The 12,815-nt window shown below is 44.7% G+C and overlaps 1 protein-coding gene across 3 annotated transcripts in view; it reads right to left on the minus strand.

The window, feature by feature from the left end:
* Window positions 1-12,815, minus strand: part of Rgs6 (regulator of G protein signaling 6) — a 420,077-nt gene that overhangs the window by 53,555 nt on the left and 353,707 nt on the right. For all 3 annotated transcript variants that reach the window (XM_055593079.1, XM_055593078.1, XM_055593077.1), the window contains exon 12: window positions 8,666-8,776. In XM_055593079.1, the coding sequence (XP_055449054.1) occupies window positions 8,666-8,776 (111 nt within the window). The remainder of the gene's footprint in view (window positions 1-8,665; window positions 8,777-12,815) is intronic.

Genomic DNA, 12,815 nt, shown 5'->3' on the forward strand with positions numbered 1-12,815 from the left:
GCGGCTCAGAATGAGGCCCTGTATAACTGAGGGCCCTCTTAATGGTTCATTGATGGCCAGCTTCTTGCTGTGTCCTCACATGGTAGAAGGGTCTACCCAAAGGTGCTCTTTGGGTCTTTTATATAAGAACACTGATTCCGTACGTGAGCCAGTCAACCACCCCCAGTCTCTTGAATTGTGAGAAGTAAATATATGGTATTTGTACTCATACTCTTCATGGTATTTTTTTTTCAGCCACCCTAATGGACTGAGGCAAAATTGGTACGAGAGTGGGGTGCTGCCCTTAACACATACTTAAAACTGGAAAAGAGTGGCAAAAAAAAAAAAAAAAAAGCCAGAGGAAGCTTGAAGAGCTTGAAGTGTTTTCTGAGAATGGACCCATAAAGATGATCCTGTGTGTTGTGTGTCGCGCGCGCTCTCTCTCATGCATGCGTGCATGTGCAAACTCAGAAAACTAATAGAAAAGCAGGAGAGAAACCCCCAATCTTTTTAGATAATGCTTATTCGGGATAAAATGTTAACGGATGGCAAAGGCCATGCTGATAAGTCTCAGATAAACAGGAGGAAGTTGGAAAAAGGATGGTTCTCGTAATAAGGTGGCAGAGACTGGCTGAATTCTGTTTGTGTGCTAGTGTTTTGTGGAATGTAGAACTTGAGAGTGATGATGCCACATATTTAGCTAGGGAAGCTCCTAAGCCATGTGTAGCTTCACTCTTCCTAACTGCTTTTAGGAGTACACAAAGAGAGGAGAATAAATTAAAGATAGACTTGCTAGCCAAAAGGAACTAGAATCTAATAAAAACTGAGAAAATGCCTAGCTTCTTCATGTTGCAACAAAGAAGCAGACAAAACCACAGAGAAGAGATGTGAACATCTGACTGACAGAAGGGTATAGTGCAGCTCAGCCATCCAGACAAAAGCCAGGAGCTATTTTTTTCTGGACAATAGGGAAATGCCATGAAGATGATTCAGCGGTTGCTAGGCCTGTGACTCCCATTATAGGCTCAGACTGCCACACTCATTAGGAGGTGGGAATGGGACAGTTTCAATAGGTTCAGGCATCTATTCAAGAAGTCCGGGATGCCCATGCCTGGTCCATCCAGGGTGGAGTCTCTGCAGAGAGCTACAGGGTGGACTGTGACCAGCGGAGCTGTTGGGACAAACCTCCATGGTAGAGCTGCAGGTCTGCCCTGGGAAAGCTGCAAAGGCCTGGCAGAGAGAGGACATCCACTGAGCTGTGGGTATGACGCTGCTACGCAAAAAGGCGTGGCAAACAGAACATCAGCCCAGAAAAGCCACAGGCACACAACACATCCTCATAGAGCTATGGAAGTGGGTTCCCTGCCTCAGTGGGTCTATTGCCCCAATCTGGCTCTGACAGCTACAGAATGAAGACAAAGAGAATTGTCCTTGGATTAAAGCTTAGACTTGGCCCTGCTGTGTTTAGACCCACTTGGGCCTGCTTCTCCTTTTTTCTCTTCTTGGAATGGACACATCTATCTTTACTTCCCACCACACTTTGGAAATAAGTGTAGCCTGTTGGTTTCATAGCTGGAGAGGACTTCATTTGGAGAAGACTCGTATCTCAACTCACCCTTATCTTATTTAGATGATATTTCGAGAATACATTAAAGCTGATGTTAGGGTGAGGGTCCTAGTGGTATAGGGGCAAATCAGATGCATTTTACCTACTGGAGTTTATAAACTGGGAGAGCAGGTGTAGAATGGCCTGGATTAAAATTTTTGTGCCTCCAAAACTTATCTGTTGACATTTTGACCTTCAACATGATGGTATTAAGGGCTGGGGCCTTCGGAGGTCACTGGGCTCTGAATAATGAGGTTAATGTCCTTATCAGTCAACCCCAAGGGAACAGAGAGGAAAGATAAAAAATTCAGTCTGTAGCCAAGCAAACCCGTGATCCTCCTGCCTCAGCCTCCTAATCGATGAGGTAATAGTGATGTACCATCTAGACCAGACCACGATGCAGGTCCTCCTCAGACCCCAACATACTGCGGCCTTGATACTGATGTTCTCAGCTCCCAGAACAATGAGAACCAAATGTCTTTCATTTGTAAGTCTCACTTAGTCTAGTGAATTCTCGTTTGGCAGCCTGAATGGATTAAGATAAGTTATCAGGAAAATTGTGAAACAAAGGCCAGTCGCCTCGGAAGACCATATCTAATGACCCCATCTGAGGGCCACACCATGAGGAAACAATCTTGATTTATTTATTTACCACCCTGAGAACAACTGGACAGTCTAGGGTGTGGCCCATCTTTGTTGCATAAAATTCAGGGGCCTAGACCCCTGCTCACTGCTCCCTCTCGGTTTGTCTGGGCTTGGCCGTGTCCTCTAATTTGTGGTCACTCAGACCTGTAGTTGCAAGGTAGCATAAACGGTCATCTGAGGGCTGGCCTGGGCTGGGTGTTCACATGGCTCCTGAGGCAGCTGGCACTGGCTGTTGACTAGGGTAACCCCACGTGGCTCCCTTGGTGGCTTCAACTTCTTCCAGGATGGCAATTTCAAAGACTTAAGAGTAAATTTTCAGAAGCCGCTGTGACTCTGTATGGATGTCTCTCAGAGCGTCACTTTGCCACAGTTTGTTGGCCAAATTAGGCATCAAGGCCAGTACATATGAAAAAAATAAAAATAAAAAGAGATGCCCTTTCTTGGCATAAGAATCAGAACATGCACAAGGAAGGAGCCATCAGTGATGCCATGTTTAGAAACTGACTATTTCAAGAAAGGAACTTGAGGAACCTGGGGAGATGGCTCAGTGGTTAAGAGCACCTGTTGTTCTTATAGGGGTCCAGGGTTCAGTTCCCATCACCAATTTGGTGGCTCATAAACATCTGTGATTTCAGTTCCAGGGTATCTGGTGCCGTCTTCTGGTCTCCACAGGAATCAAGCAGGCATGTGGTACATATACATACACATAGGCAAAACACTCAATATATAGGATAAAATAATAAATAAACCTAATTTCTTAAAGGGGCTTAATAGTTCCGCACAAATAGCGGTAATAAGCAACTCAAGAAGAAGCTCTCCCTCTCAGCAGGTCAGCTTGGTTGGGAGTGGATTCCTTCAGCCAAGTAGAAGGAACCAGGTTCTGTGTAAGCATCGCTCACGCTCAGCAGACAGGAAGCCTCAAACCTGCCCCATGCAGGGACAACATGGCGACCATGATTCTGCAGGCCCCAGCAGCTTCACAAGGTCCCAATCTCTGGCTGATGATATAACCAGGATAATTTCCCTCAGGCCTCCCTAAGACACTCTTGTGGTAGTGTTTAGATTAGCCAATTCTTTCCAGCTATGATCTGGCAACTTTTGGCCGGCTGCCCCTCAGTGCTAAGCCCTGGTTATTGTTATTTTCTTTAGCAAAAGCTGATTTCTCGGGACTTCCATCAGACGGGAGGGCTTTAAAACAGTGGCCCGTTGTCACCCCTACCCTGCTGCCCCGATTATATACTTTCTTACACGTAGATTTTTCCCATCTATTATCTTATCTGAGGCTGAGAAGGGATCCCAGAACAACGCCCTGTTATTTATATTACATGTTACCCTGTAACATACATCTCTCATGGGGCTATCTTCATCCACCCCACAGCAGACATAGTATGTTCTTCATTTTTTTGGTGGGGTCCTGGCATTTCCTCTGATGTCCTCAGGCCTAGAGCTCAAAATAAGTCAGCTTGGATTTCTCTGTAACCCAGAAGATGTCTAAAGCCCAGCACAGATGAGTGAAAGGTCATTCCCATAGCATTCTACTTGTTTGCACATGGCTTTTCCTCTTCCATGTATCACTAGCCATGTTCACATGAAGTCTGGGGAGATAGGAGACATGGATGATACTGGAGGCCTGGAGATGAGGCACCTATGACCTCTCCTGGCAGCTGATGTACTTGATATTCCTGCTTTTGAAAAGCCCTTTGTCACTTGCTACCAGAATTTCCCTGGTTTCTAATCTTGCCCTGGTTCTTCTCCCTCCCTCTTGCCTTTTGTTTTCCTCTCTCAGAAAGCTCGCTCATCTCACTTTTTCCCTGGACACAGCCTAACCCTTTCCTTTGTTGGTTGAGTCTGCCAAAGCCCTGCCCACAGAACCTGTTTTCTGCCCCCAGTGGCTGACTGCCCTTTGCCAAACAAGGAGGAATTCTGGTGCCAGGTGGCAAGACAGCAGCTTTTATTGACTCTGTTAGATTTTTCTCCAGAGGATTTTTTTATTTGGAACACATTACAAAGTAGGTCTCAATACAAATGGGCTGACTGAAAATGATACTAAGAAAACACCGACTTTTGACTATTTTTTTAGTCACCTCCTGACTTTACTGTACAGACAGGGGCCGTTACTAGGGCTGAAGTGTGATGTCAGCACTGATCTCACACTCTGCATTTCTTCTGACAGCTCCTTGAGTCCCTGAGTGGATATGGCTGTTCTGCCAGGAGAAGAAGTAGGATTTCATTTCCACCTGAGTCTATAGAGATCTGTTTGCTTGGGTTAGACTCCATGGCTGTATCTTTTCTTAGGTTAAACACTGGCTTAGGGTAGAAGCTTGAACAATAAAAACAGATCTGAACAATAAAAAACAGAACATCTATTACAGGGCACGTGGCTCTATGTGGAAGATAGAATGCTGAATAGTCTGAGATAAATCAAGTGGTACGGTGGCCACCATTTCCCCAAATGATTATATGATTCTTTATCTAGTTAGGGACAAGTGAGAAAATTCATTTTATTATAGTGAATTAGCTTTGGGCACGTGTCTTTTTGCAAATATCAGTGAAATTCCCTAAGAAGGAATAGCTTAGCCATCTACCCTTCACCCAACCTATACTTTTGAGTGCTAACTGTGTGCCAGTTAGAAGACTAGACACTGAAGCATATCCTAGGTCCTCTTTAGAAGTGAACTAGAGGGGGTGTGACATTCCAGCTGGAGGGTGGGACACCTGTGTCGTTACGCTAGCTGGTCACTATGCTTGGGAAGGCTTGAGTGAGAATGAAAGCCAGCAAGGAGCAACAGCTGGCTCAGAAAGACTGAACAGGTGAGATTCTGAAGCTCAGTGAAATGGACCTCGTTTGTTGTTTTAAACCCTAATCATAATATGCAGAGAAAAAAGACATGTTCTTCAGGCAGATGGGCCTTTCAGGGAGGCCTGAATTGAATGTGACTTCAGAGGACAGTCCGTAAGTACAGCAGAGCTGTGAAAGAAAATAGAGGGCCTTGAAGCTCTGAGCTGCGGGATTTCAATAGAGCAGTGAGGTCAGCATTAGACAGGCGTTATGGAAGAAACCCTGAACCACACAACAGGCTCCACATTATGGAAGCAGGCTACTCAGGAGACAGTGGGAGTGAGAGGGAAGGAGGGAAGGGGAGAGAGAAAGAAAACAGATTCTGATAAAAACAACGAGAGCAGAGTATGGTGCCGCCACTGATGACAGGGTGGCAAGAACATAAAGAGGAAACAAACAAACCAACCAAAAAACCGAAAACAAAAACCATCTGAGCAACACAGGGGAACCACTAAAGAGATTTAATAGCTACACCCCAGAGTTCCTACAAAAGGATAAAAGACAGAGAGAGGACAGAAAGAGAGAGAGAGAGAGAGCGCAGAGAGAAGGAGAGGAAGACAGAGAGGAAGATGGAGACGAGAAAGACAGAGAAAGAGGGAGGCAGACAGACAGAGAATTTTTAAAGAATAAATTTTTAAAACCTTAGAAAGATGAATGAAAATGTACCTAAACAGTTAAAAAATGAGAGAGAATAATATGGAAAATACAGAAGCAGTAATTAAAGCAATTATGAACAGAAGGAGGGGAGGGGAAAAAAAGATACCCGGAGTTGATGAAAGCTTTAAATTCTTGGGTTGGGAAGGCAGAGACTCTCCTGATGTGGTGGTTTCCAAGAGAAATCTTCCCTGTAGTCTCAACATTTGAACACTTGGTTCCCACTTGGTGGTGTCCCTTAGAGAGACTTAGGAACTCCAAAGGCCTTGTTGGAGGAAGTATGCCATTGGAGGCAGGCTTTGAGCCTTTAAGGCTTGCCCTACTCCTCGTTTTCACTCTCTACTTCCTGCTTGGGGTTTAGGATGTGAGCTCTCAGCTTGCTGCTCCAGCCACCATGCATGCCCCTTTTCCATGATGGTGATGGACTGTTAACCCAATGGAAACATAAGCTCAGATAAACCCTTGTCAATAGCGTTTATCCCAGCAACGCAAAAGTTGACTAAAAAAATCAAAAGTTGGGGAAGAGGAAAAGAAATTAAAAAAAAAAAAAAAGGAAGAATCAGGAAAAAAGCAAGCCAAAGCAAATGGGATTTCTGTATCCCAATATCCAAAGCAAAGCCACCACTAGGGGAAAATGCGAAGGGACAGACAGATTCCTGGAAGTCACAGAGGTATGAATTTCAGACAACCACATGACAATTTTTCAGTTAAGATATTTCTGCACCAGTGGAGAAATAGAAAGCAAAATTAAATTTATTTCAACCTACTGAATTATAAAGATAGAAAGAATGTTAATGCCAGGGTTTGCATTAACTGAAGGCATGGAAAAAGTGGGTTCAGTTTTATTTAGGAAAATCTGGCACATGAGCTAAAACTAAAGTAGGCATTCCATTTCAAGTAATTCTACTCCCGGAAAATTTATAGTATAAAAAAACTAATTAGGCTTAGGGATAGGAATGTTCCTTGCATTGTTGTTTATATTACAGAAAAAGACATGAGTTAAATAGTTATGGCCCAGGAATTGGTTAAATAAACTTTACTTCATTCATACCAGGGGATATTATGCATGTATTAAGAAGAATCAGGTAGACTTGTATGTATGTGTTTATATATAATGATAATTAAAACAGCTCATATCTATCTGTATATATATATATACATATATATATATAATGAACATAATTACATTAAAGATGAGAATATTTTTACATATGAAAATTTCAAGAGGCAGACCCTCTCAAATGTTCTGAGTTCATGGCACTCTGAAGGTCTCAGTAAGTGAGATCTTACTTACTGAGATCCTGAGCCCAAAGGAACACCTAACATTTTTGTTTATCTAAGGTTAGGACCCATCAACTTAACATGTACTTGTATCCTAGCAACTTAGCAACTACATAAAATGCATATACGTTGAAAGAAAAAAATGTCTTAATTTCACTCTTAACCCTTCTCCTGGCTAGTTTTTATGTCAACTTGACACAAGCTAGTGTTATCTGGTAAGAGGGAACCTCAGCTGAGAAATTGTCTCCATAGATTGGGTTATAGGCAAGCCCGTAGAGCATTCTCTTAACCAACAGTTGAAGTGAGCCGGTCTGGACAATGGTGTGTGGCGCCATCCTTGGAGTGGTGGTCTTGGGTTCTATAAGAAAGCAGGCTGAACAAGCCATGCAGAGCAAGTCAGTAAGCAGCACCCCTCCATGGCCTCTGCATCTGTTCCTGCCTCCAGGTTCCTGCCCTGTCTGAGTTCCTGTCCTGACTTCCCTCAGCGATGGCCTGTTATCTGGAAGTGTAAGCAGAATAAACTCTTTCCTCCCTGAGTTGCTTTTTGTCATGATGTTTCATCACATCAATCTTAATCCTGACTAAGACAGTCTCCATGTATCTATGTTACACACTGCACACTTTCTAAACTTGATTGGACCAGACCATGGCCACCTTCATTTCCTAGTCCATGCTGATTTTTGGTGTGCATAGCTTTTTAGTCAGAACACTCCTCTGAAAACGTGGATTTGCAAAGGTGTGACATTAAAAAGGATGGGGTGTGGTCTGATCCTCACACTGAATCAACCTAAGCCAGTATGTGCGACAGATATCCTCGGCGTTTCTGTCAGTGGCTCACACTACCTAGCGAGTTCTCTCAGTGTCCTGGCACCCTACTGCACTGTGGGAACCGGGGCACTGGTGCTTCCTGGAAGGCAGGTTGGAAGAAGAGAGGAGTTTTCTTCTTTATGTCCACTGGGATAGGTTTACCCTTTTATAGTAGGTTATCTATGACTTATTAAAAGAGAAAGGCGACACTGGAGTAACAGAGAAGGATAGAAGGATCTGAGGGCAGGGGTGAAGGAGTCCCACACAGAACTGTCCCCGCACGGCCAGGAATTTTGACTGTATCCGAGTTCTCCTCAGCTATTGTCAACATGCTTGTTTCCTTCCCAGGGCAGAGCCACCCAGTGATGAAACTACTAATGCCTGTGACCTCAGAAGACAGTGTGAGACCACCCAGCCTAGGAGCCCTCCGCCTGGGCTCCACCCTTAAAGCTGCTGCAGCCTTGGGAAGGTTCCCCAGCTCTGCCTCCGTGTCCTCCTCTGTTCCCCAGTGAGAGTAATGTTCACAGTTCAGGGGGTTTGGCAGAAATTGCTGGAGAGAGGGACAGCAGAGAGAGGGGCTAGCTGGCCTTGCTGCTACCTGAAAGGAAGGAGACAAGTCGAGGCTGCCAGAGCTGGGAAAGGGTGAGGATCTGTGCCAACTACCGTGATGGTCAGAGAGAACCCAAGTACAAGTCAAAGCTATAAGGAGGCAGGAACCTCGAGTAGGCAGATGCCAGTGTGGTGGTCACTAGTCTTACTCAAATCAAAACAGGAAAAAAGGTAATACATGTGATTATGGTCCCCTCCCCCCCAACACCTCTCCCACTCCCAAACCTTATTTATGTATCTATTACCTCATCTCTATGTCCCATAAGGTGACGTCATCGCTGATCCAGGGATTAGATGGCTCTGCTGGTGTTATGAAAGGGTCATACTCCACATACTGCTCTGTGTAAGTGATTAAGCTGTAGGAGGAAGCAAGGCAAAGAAGAACTGATTTCCCAGGAAAACGCTCCAGTTCTGCCCTACACCACCAACCAGCAGCTTCCGCAGGAGAAAGCCCACTCCCCCTCTGACTAGCCGAGCCCTCTCAGCTCTCCAATTCCCTTCCTGGTACAGACATGTTCGTTTTTCTCTGTTTCCACAGGTTTTAGTCCGCACACACTGATGTCCCCTCCCAACACTTGACTCTTTCCTGAAACCTTGACGCCTCCCCCTGCTCATGCCAGCTTAACTAATACAGAGGTCACAAGCTCCAAAGATTATGGATTTCAAAAAAAAATAAATAGAGTCCACAGAGAATTCCACAGTTCTAGAGAGCTCTCAACCAAATGACTCACTTCCTGTATAGACTTTAAAATCCTACCTGAGTACAAGTTTACACATATATATGTATATATGTCTATATATATGTCTCTCTCTCTATATAGAGACATGGATATATGTATATATATATACATATAGAAAATAGAAATGGCTAGGGACAATGCTAGTTACTTTAGGTAGTTAAGGGTAGGGTGTGTGTGTATGTGTGTAATGAGCCCAGTGAACCTAACTGCCTCTCACACAATTCTAAGTTAACATATGGGGCAATTAGCATCAGCTGTCCCCACCCCCCAAACCATCTTTTACCACAGACTCCTCTTCCCTCTATGTTTTGTTTCTTCCAGCATTTGACTATATGTTTCTAGAGCATGTGCTTTTATAACTGTTCTTGATTTAGTCATTTGAGACAAGGATTTAGCTCTGACTCACTAGACCCCTGGCACCCCAGGTCCCTGCCTTCTGAGGAACGCCCAGATGAATTCATCCAACCACTGTTGCTAAATCAGTCCTCATATTATTTATTTATTTAATCACACTTTACAGTCTGGGTTCTTTATTTTTTTGTGCATCAGGTCGTGAACCCATATGGAATGGGCTCCAGCAGCTCCGGCTCCTTCCCGTTGGTCCTCACAGAGTGCGCTCCTCTGGGGTGCGCAGGCTGGCGCTTGAGCTAAACCCAGATGTCCTTCTCCTTGGCCTCTTTCTTCTTCTGGTGGTTCTCCTTCCCGTGCTGCAGGTCTTCGAGTGCTTGATATGCTCAGTGTGCACGCTGATCCTCTCGGCGAGGATCTTGCCCTCAACCTGCTTGTTCACAGCGATGCCCAGGTTGGGTGTCACTGTAGACTCTTCCAGTTTCACTGTGATAACACTTCTGGGGCCTTCCTTTTTGAACAGCGCCAAACTCCCTCAATGTCTACAACGTCACCCTTTTTTTGTAGATTCGCGTGTGTGGCCAAAGGGAACAACTTCATGTTTCCTGAAAGGCCCGGAGAACATACAGGGAGTGCCCTTCCTCTTCCCCTCCGTGTTCGTCATCCTGGCGAGTTACAGCAAGACGGCGCCCTGGGGTCCATATTATTAAACTGAATAAAATTGTGGGCTGCTCAGCTAACAGCATCCCACTCCTTTCCAATGGTTTTTAGCAAATCTGTAAACATCTAGAAATAGATTTTTCCCCCACATCTTGTATCAGACGCTCCCCATAGCCCACAGTCCCCTGCTTCTCTATGGACTGCCGGCCCCCTGGCCCTGACACAAACCATCATCTTGGCACTCTCTTCACTTACATGTTGAGTTCTCATTCCACATATTCCATTTCTGGCTCTTGATTTCACTCTTTGTCTACGAAGCAGCATATCATCTCATAGGCTTCTAACAAAGGTTCTAGAGCTAAATATTTGAGGACTAGAGGTCTAAAAATGGCCCCGTCAATCTCCATATGTGACTGACAGCAGTGGGCATAGGTAACTATGCTGAAAGTCGCCCCCCCTTCAGAATTCTCTATGTTTTTGCTGTCCAGTGTTACTACTGAGAACTCCGGGTCCGTATGTGCCCTGCTGTTACTCTGCTGTTACTCTGTTACTTTCTCTCTGTGTGGATTTAGAGTCTCCTCTTTATTGCTAAAGTGCTCTGCAATTTCATGGTGGTCTATCCACCTGTTGTTTTTATTCCTCATATTGAGCATAAAGTGAAATACAAATTTAAAATGCTCCCGTAAATTTTATTTCTTTGCTATTTTGATGCCCTTAATCTCGGTCAGGAACAGTGCATATGCCTGTAATCCCAGCACTCAGGGAGGCAGAGGCAGGTGGATCTCTGTGAGTTTGAGGTGAGGCCAGCCTGGTCTACAGCCAGGGCTACACAGAGAAACCCTATCTTGAAAAAAGAAAAAAAAATAGCCTTAATCTCCAATTTTTTTGTTCAGTGACACAATTTTTATTAACATATGAACAGTCTAATTTTTAGTATTTCATCCCTTGTTTGTCTGTCTTTTTTAAAATGTAGGTGGACACATGCTCAAGACATTCTTACCGTGGTTCCAAATTTCTTGTTTTATTGATGAAAGGTCCTCTCCTATATCAAAGGTCACTAATTTTCATATTTACTGTGTTTCTTCTGTTGGTTGAGTTGGTTTTGGTTCTCCAAGCCCCTTTCTTCTGTTTGAATGTGTAAATGCTACCCCATCAGTCTGGGGCTTTACTTTGAGGATCTGGAAAAATCTTTGGACATCCATTTGTACTGACGAGTCAAGTACCCAAACCTGCTAGGAGGTTGGGCGTGCATGTGGACAGAGTCTGTCAACGGGTGGGCATCCAGGTCACAGGCAGCCTGCTTGTCTTTTTACTAGAGCTCTGAAATACAGAGCTCGAGTCTTTTATCTGAGCACATTTATTTTCCTCTAAGTACATGTCAGCAAGGTCTACTTGGTAAATGTTTGAGGCTTTGTGGTCCAGATAGCATTTATCTCAGCTCTTCCACTGTTAGAGTGAGGGGTGGGGAGTACGACCCCTCCCACCCCAGAAACTCCATAGTTCAGTAAATAGAACATCTATTCTTCATCTCAGATCTTCCACTGTTACAGTGGGGGGGGGTGGGGAACACCACCCCTCTCCATCCCAGAAGCCCTGTAGTTCAGCAAATAGACCGTCTACTGACTCCTTGGTCTTCACTTGTCAACGATGTTGAATGGACATGAGTTCTGAGGTTATGCATCTCACTTCCTCCAGGGAGTAGCGAGAGACTAGTTTGAGTGGTGTAGGCGATCCGAGGGCAGATGTCTCCAGAGGCAGAATGAGCTTACTCGGCTTCTGTCTGGTCATGCCTCACTCTTGCCTTCCATGGTCCTGTTGCCTCCAGGGGCCAGTGTGAAATTTGTTTCAACTGACTCACTTTCTAGCCATGCTGCTGCTCCAGCAAGGAGATTTCAGTGTTCCTCATTCAGTCCCCACTCGCTTTCTCTTTGACCAAATTCTGAAATATTAGCAGCTATCAAAGGTACAAAAACACTAGGAACCAGCGGTGTGCCATCCCAACACTTGGGAGAATGAGGCAGAAGATTGCCAATTGGAGGCTAGCCTGGGCCATTTAGAGAAAACTTACTGCAAAACCAACTAACCAACCATACCAACCAAGATCGTAACATCTGTGCTCACTGTCCAGTTGAAAATTTCAAATGTTCACAAGTTACAAAAACGAAGGCCTGTGGCCTATGTTTCTCAAGTTCATAGATTTTTTTTTTTCTTTCTCAGGAAAATGGCATTAATCTGTCAATTTGTTAAGTGTGAGTTTAAGACAGATGAAGAGTCCACTCCATCCCGGTCACTGGGCAAGTGTTGGGCTCTGTTCAAGCACTGTTAAAATCACACTCAGTATCAATCAGGTACCTTTTAAGTTAATACTGTGCGATTTCACTGAGGCTGGGGCAATCTGACTTCCTCACTAGCAGCTGTGGACACACCCTTGCGACCCAGGAACAAAACAACCGTGTCTAAGAGGCAGCTGGACTACAATTTCATACGGCACCCACTACCTTCCACACTCTCCAGATGGTTTGGGATAATTATGAAGAGACCACAGCTGACTGCCCGGGATCTGAAATGCACAGCCGCAGCCATGGCTGCTTGAAATGGTTTGTGCCAGACTTTTTGCCATCAGAAACGCTACTCGTGAACTCTAGAT

The sequence above is a fragment of the Psammomys obesus genome, unplaced genomic scaffold (genome assembly GCF_907164565.1).
Source record: "Psammomys obesus unplaced genomic scaffold, mPsaObe1.curated_primary_1811, whole genome shotgun sequence".
Classification (NCBI taxonomy): Eukaryota; Metazoa; Chordata; class Mammalia; order Rodentia; family Muridae; genus Psammomys; species Psammomys obesus.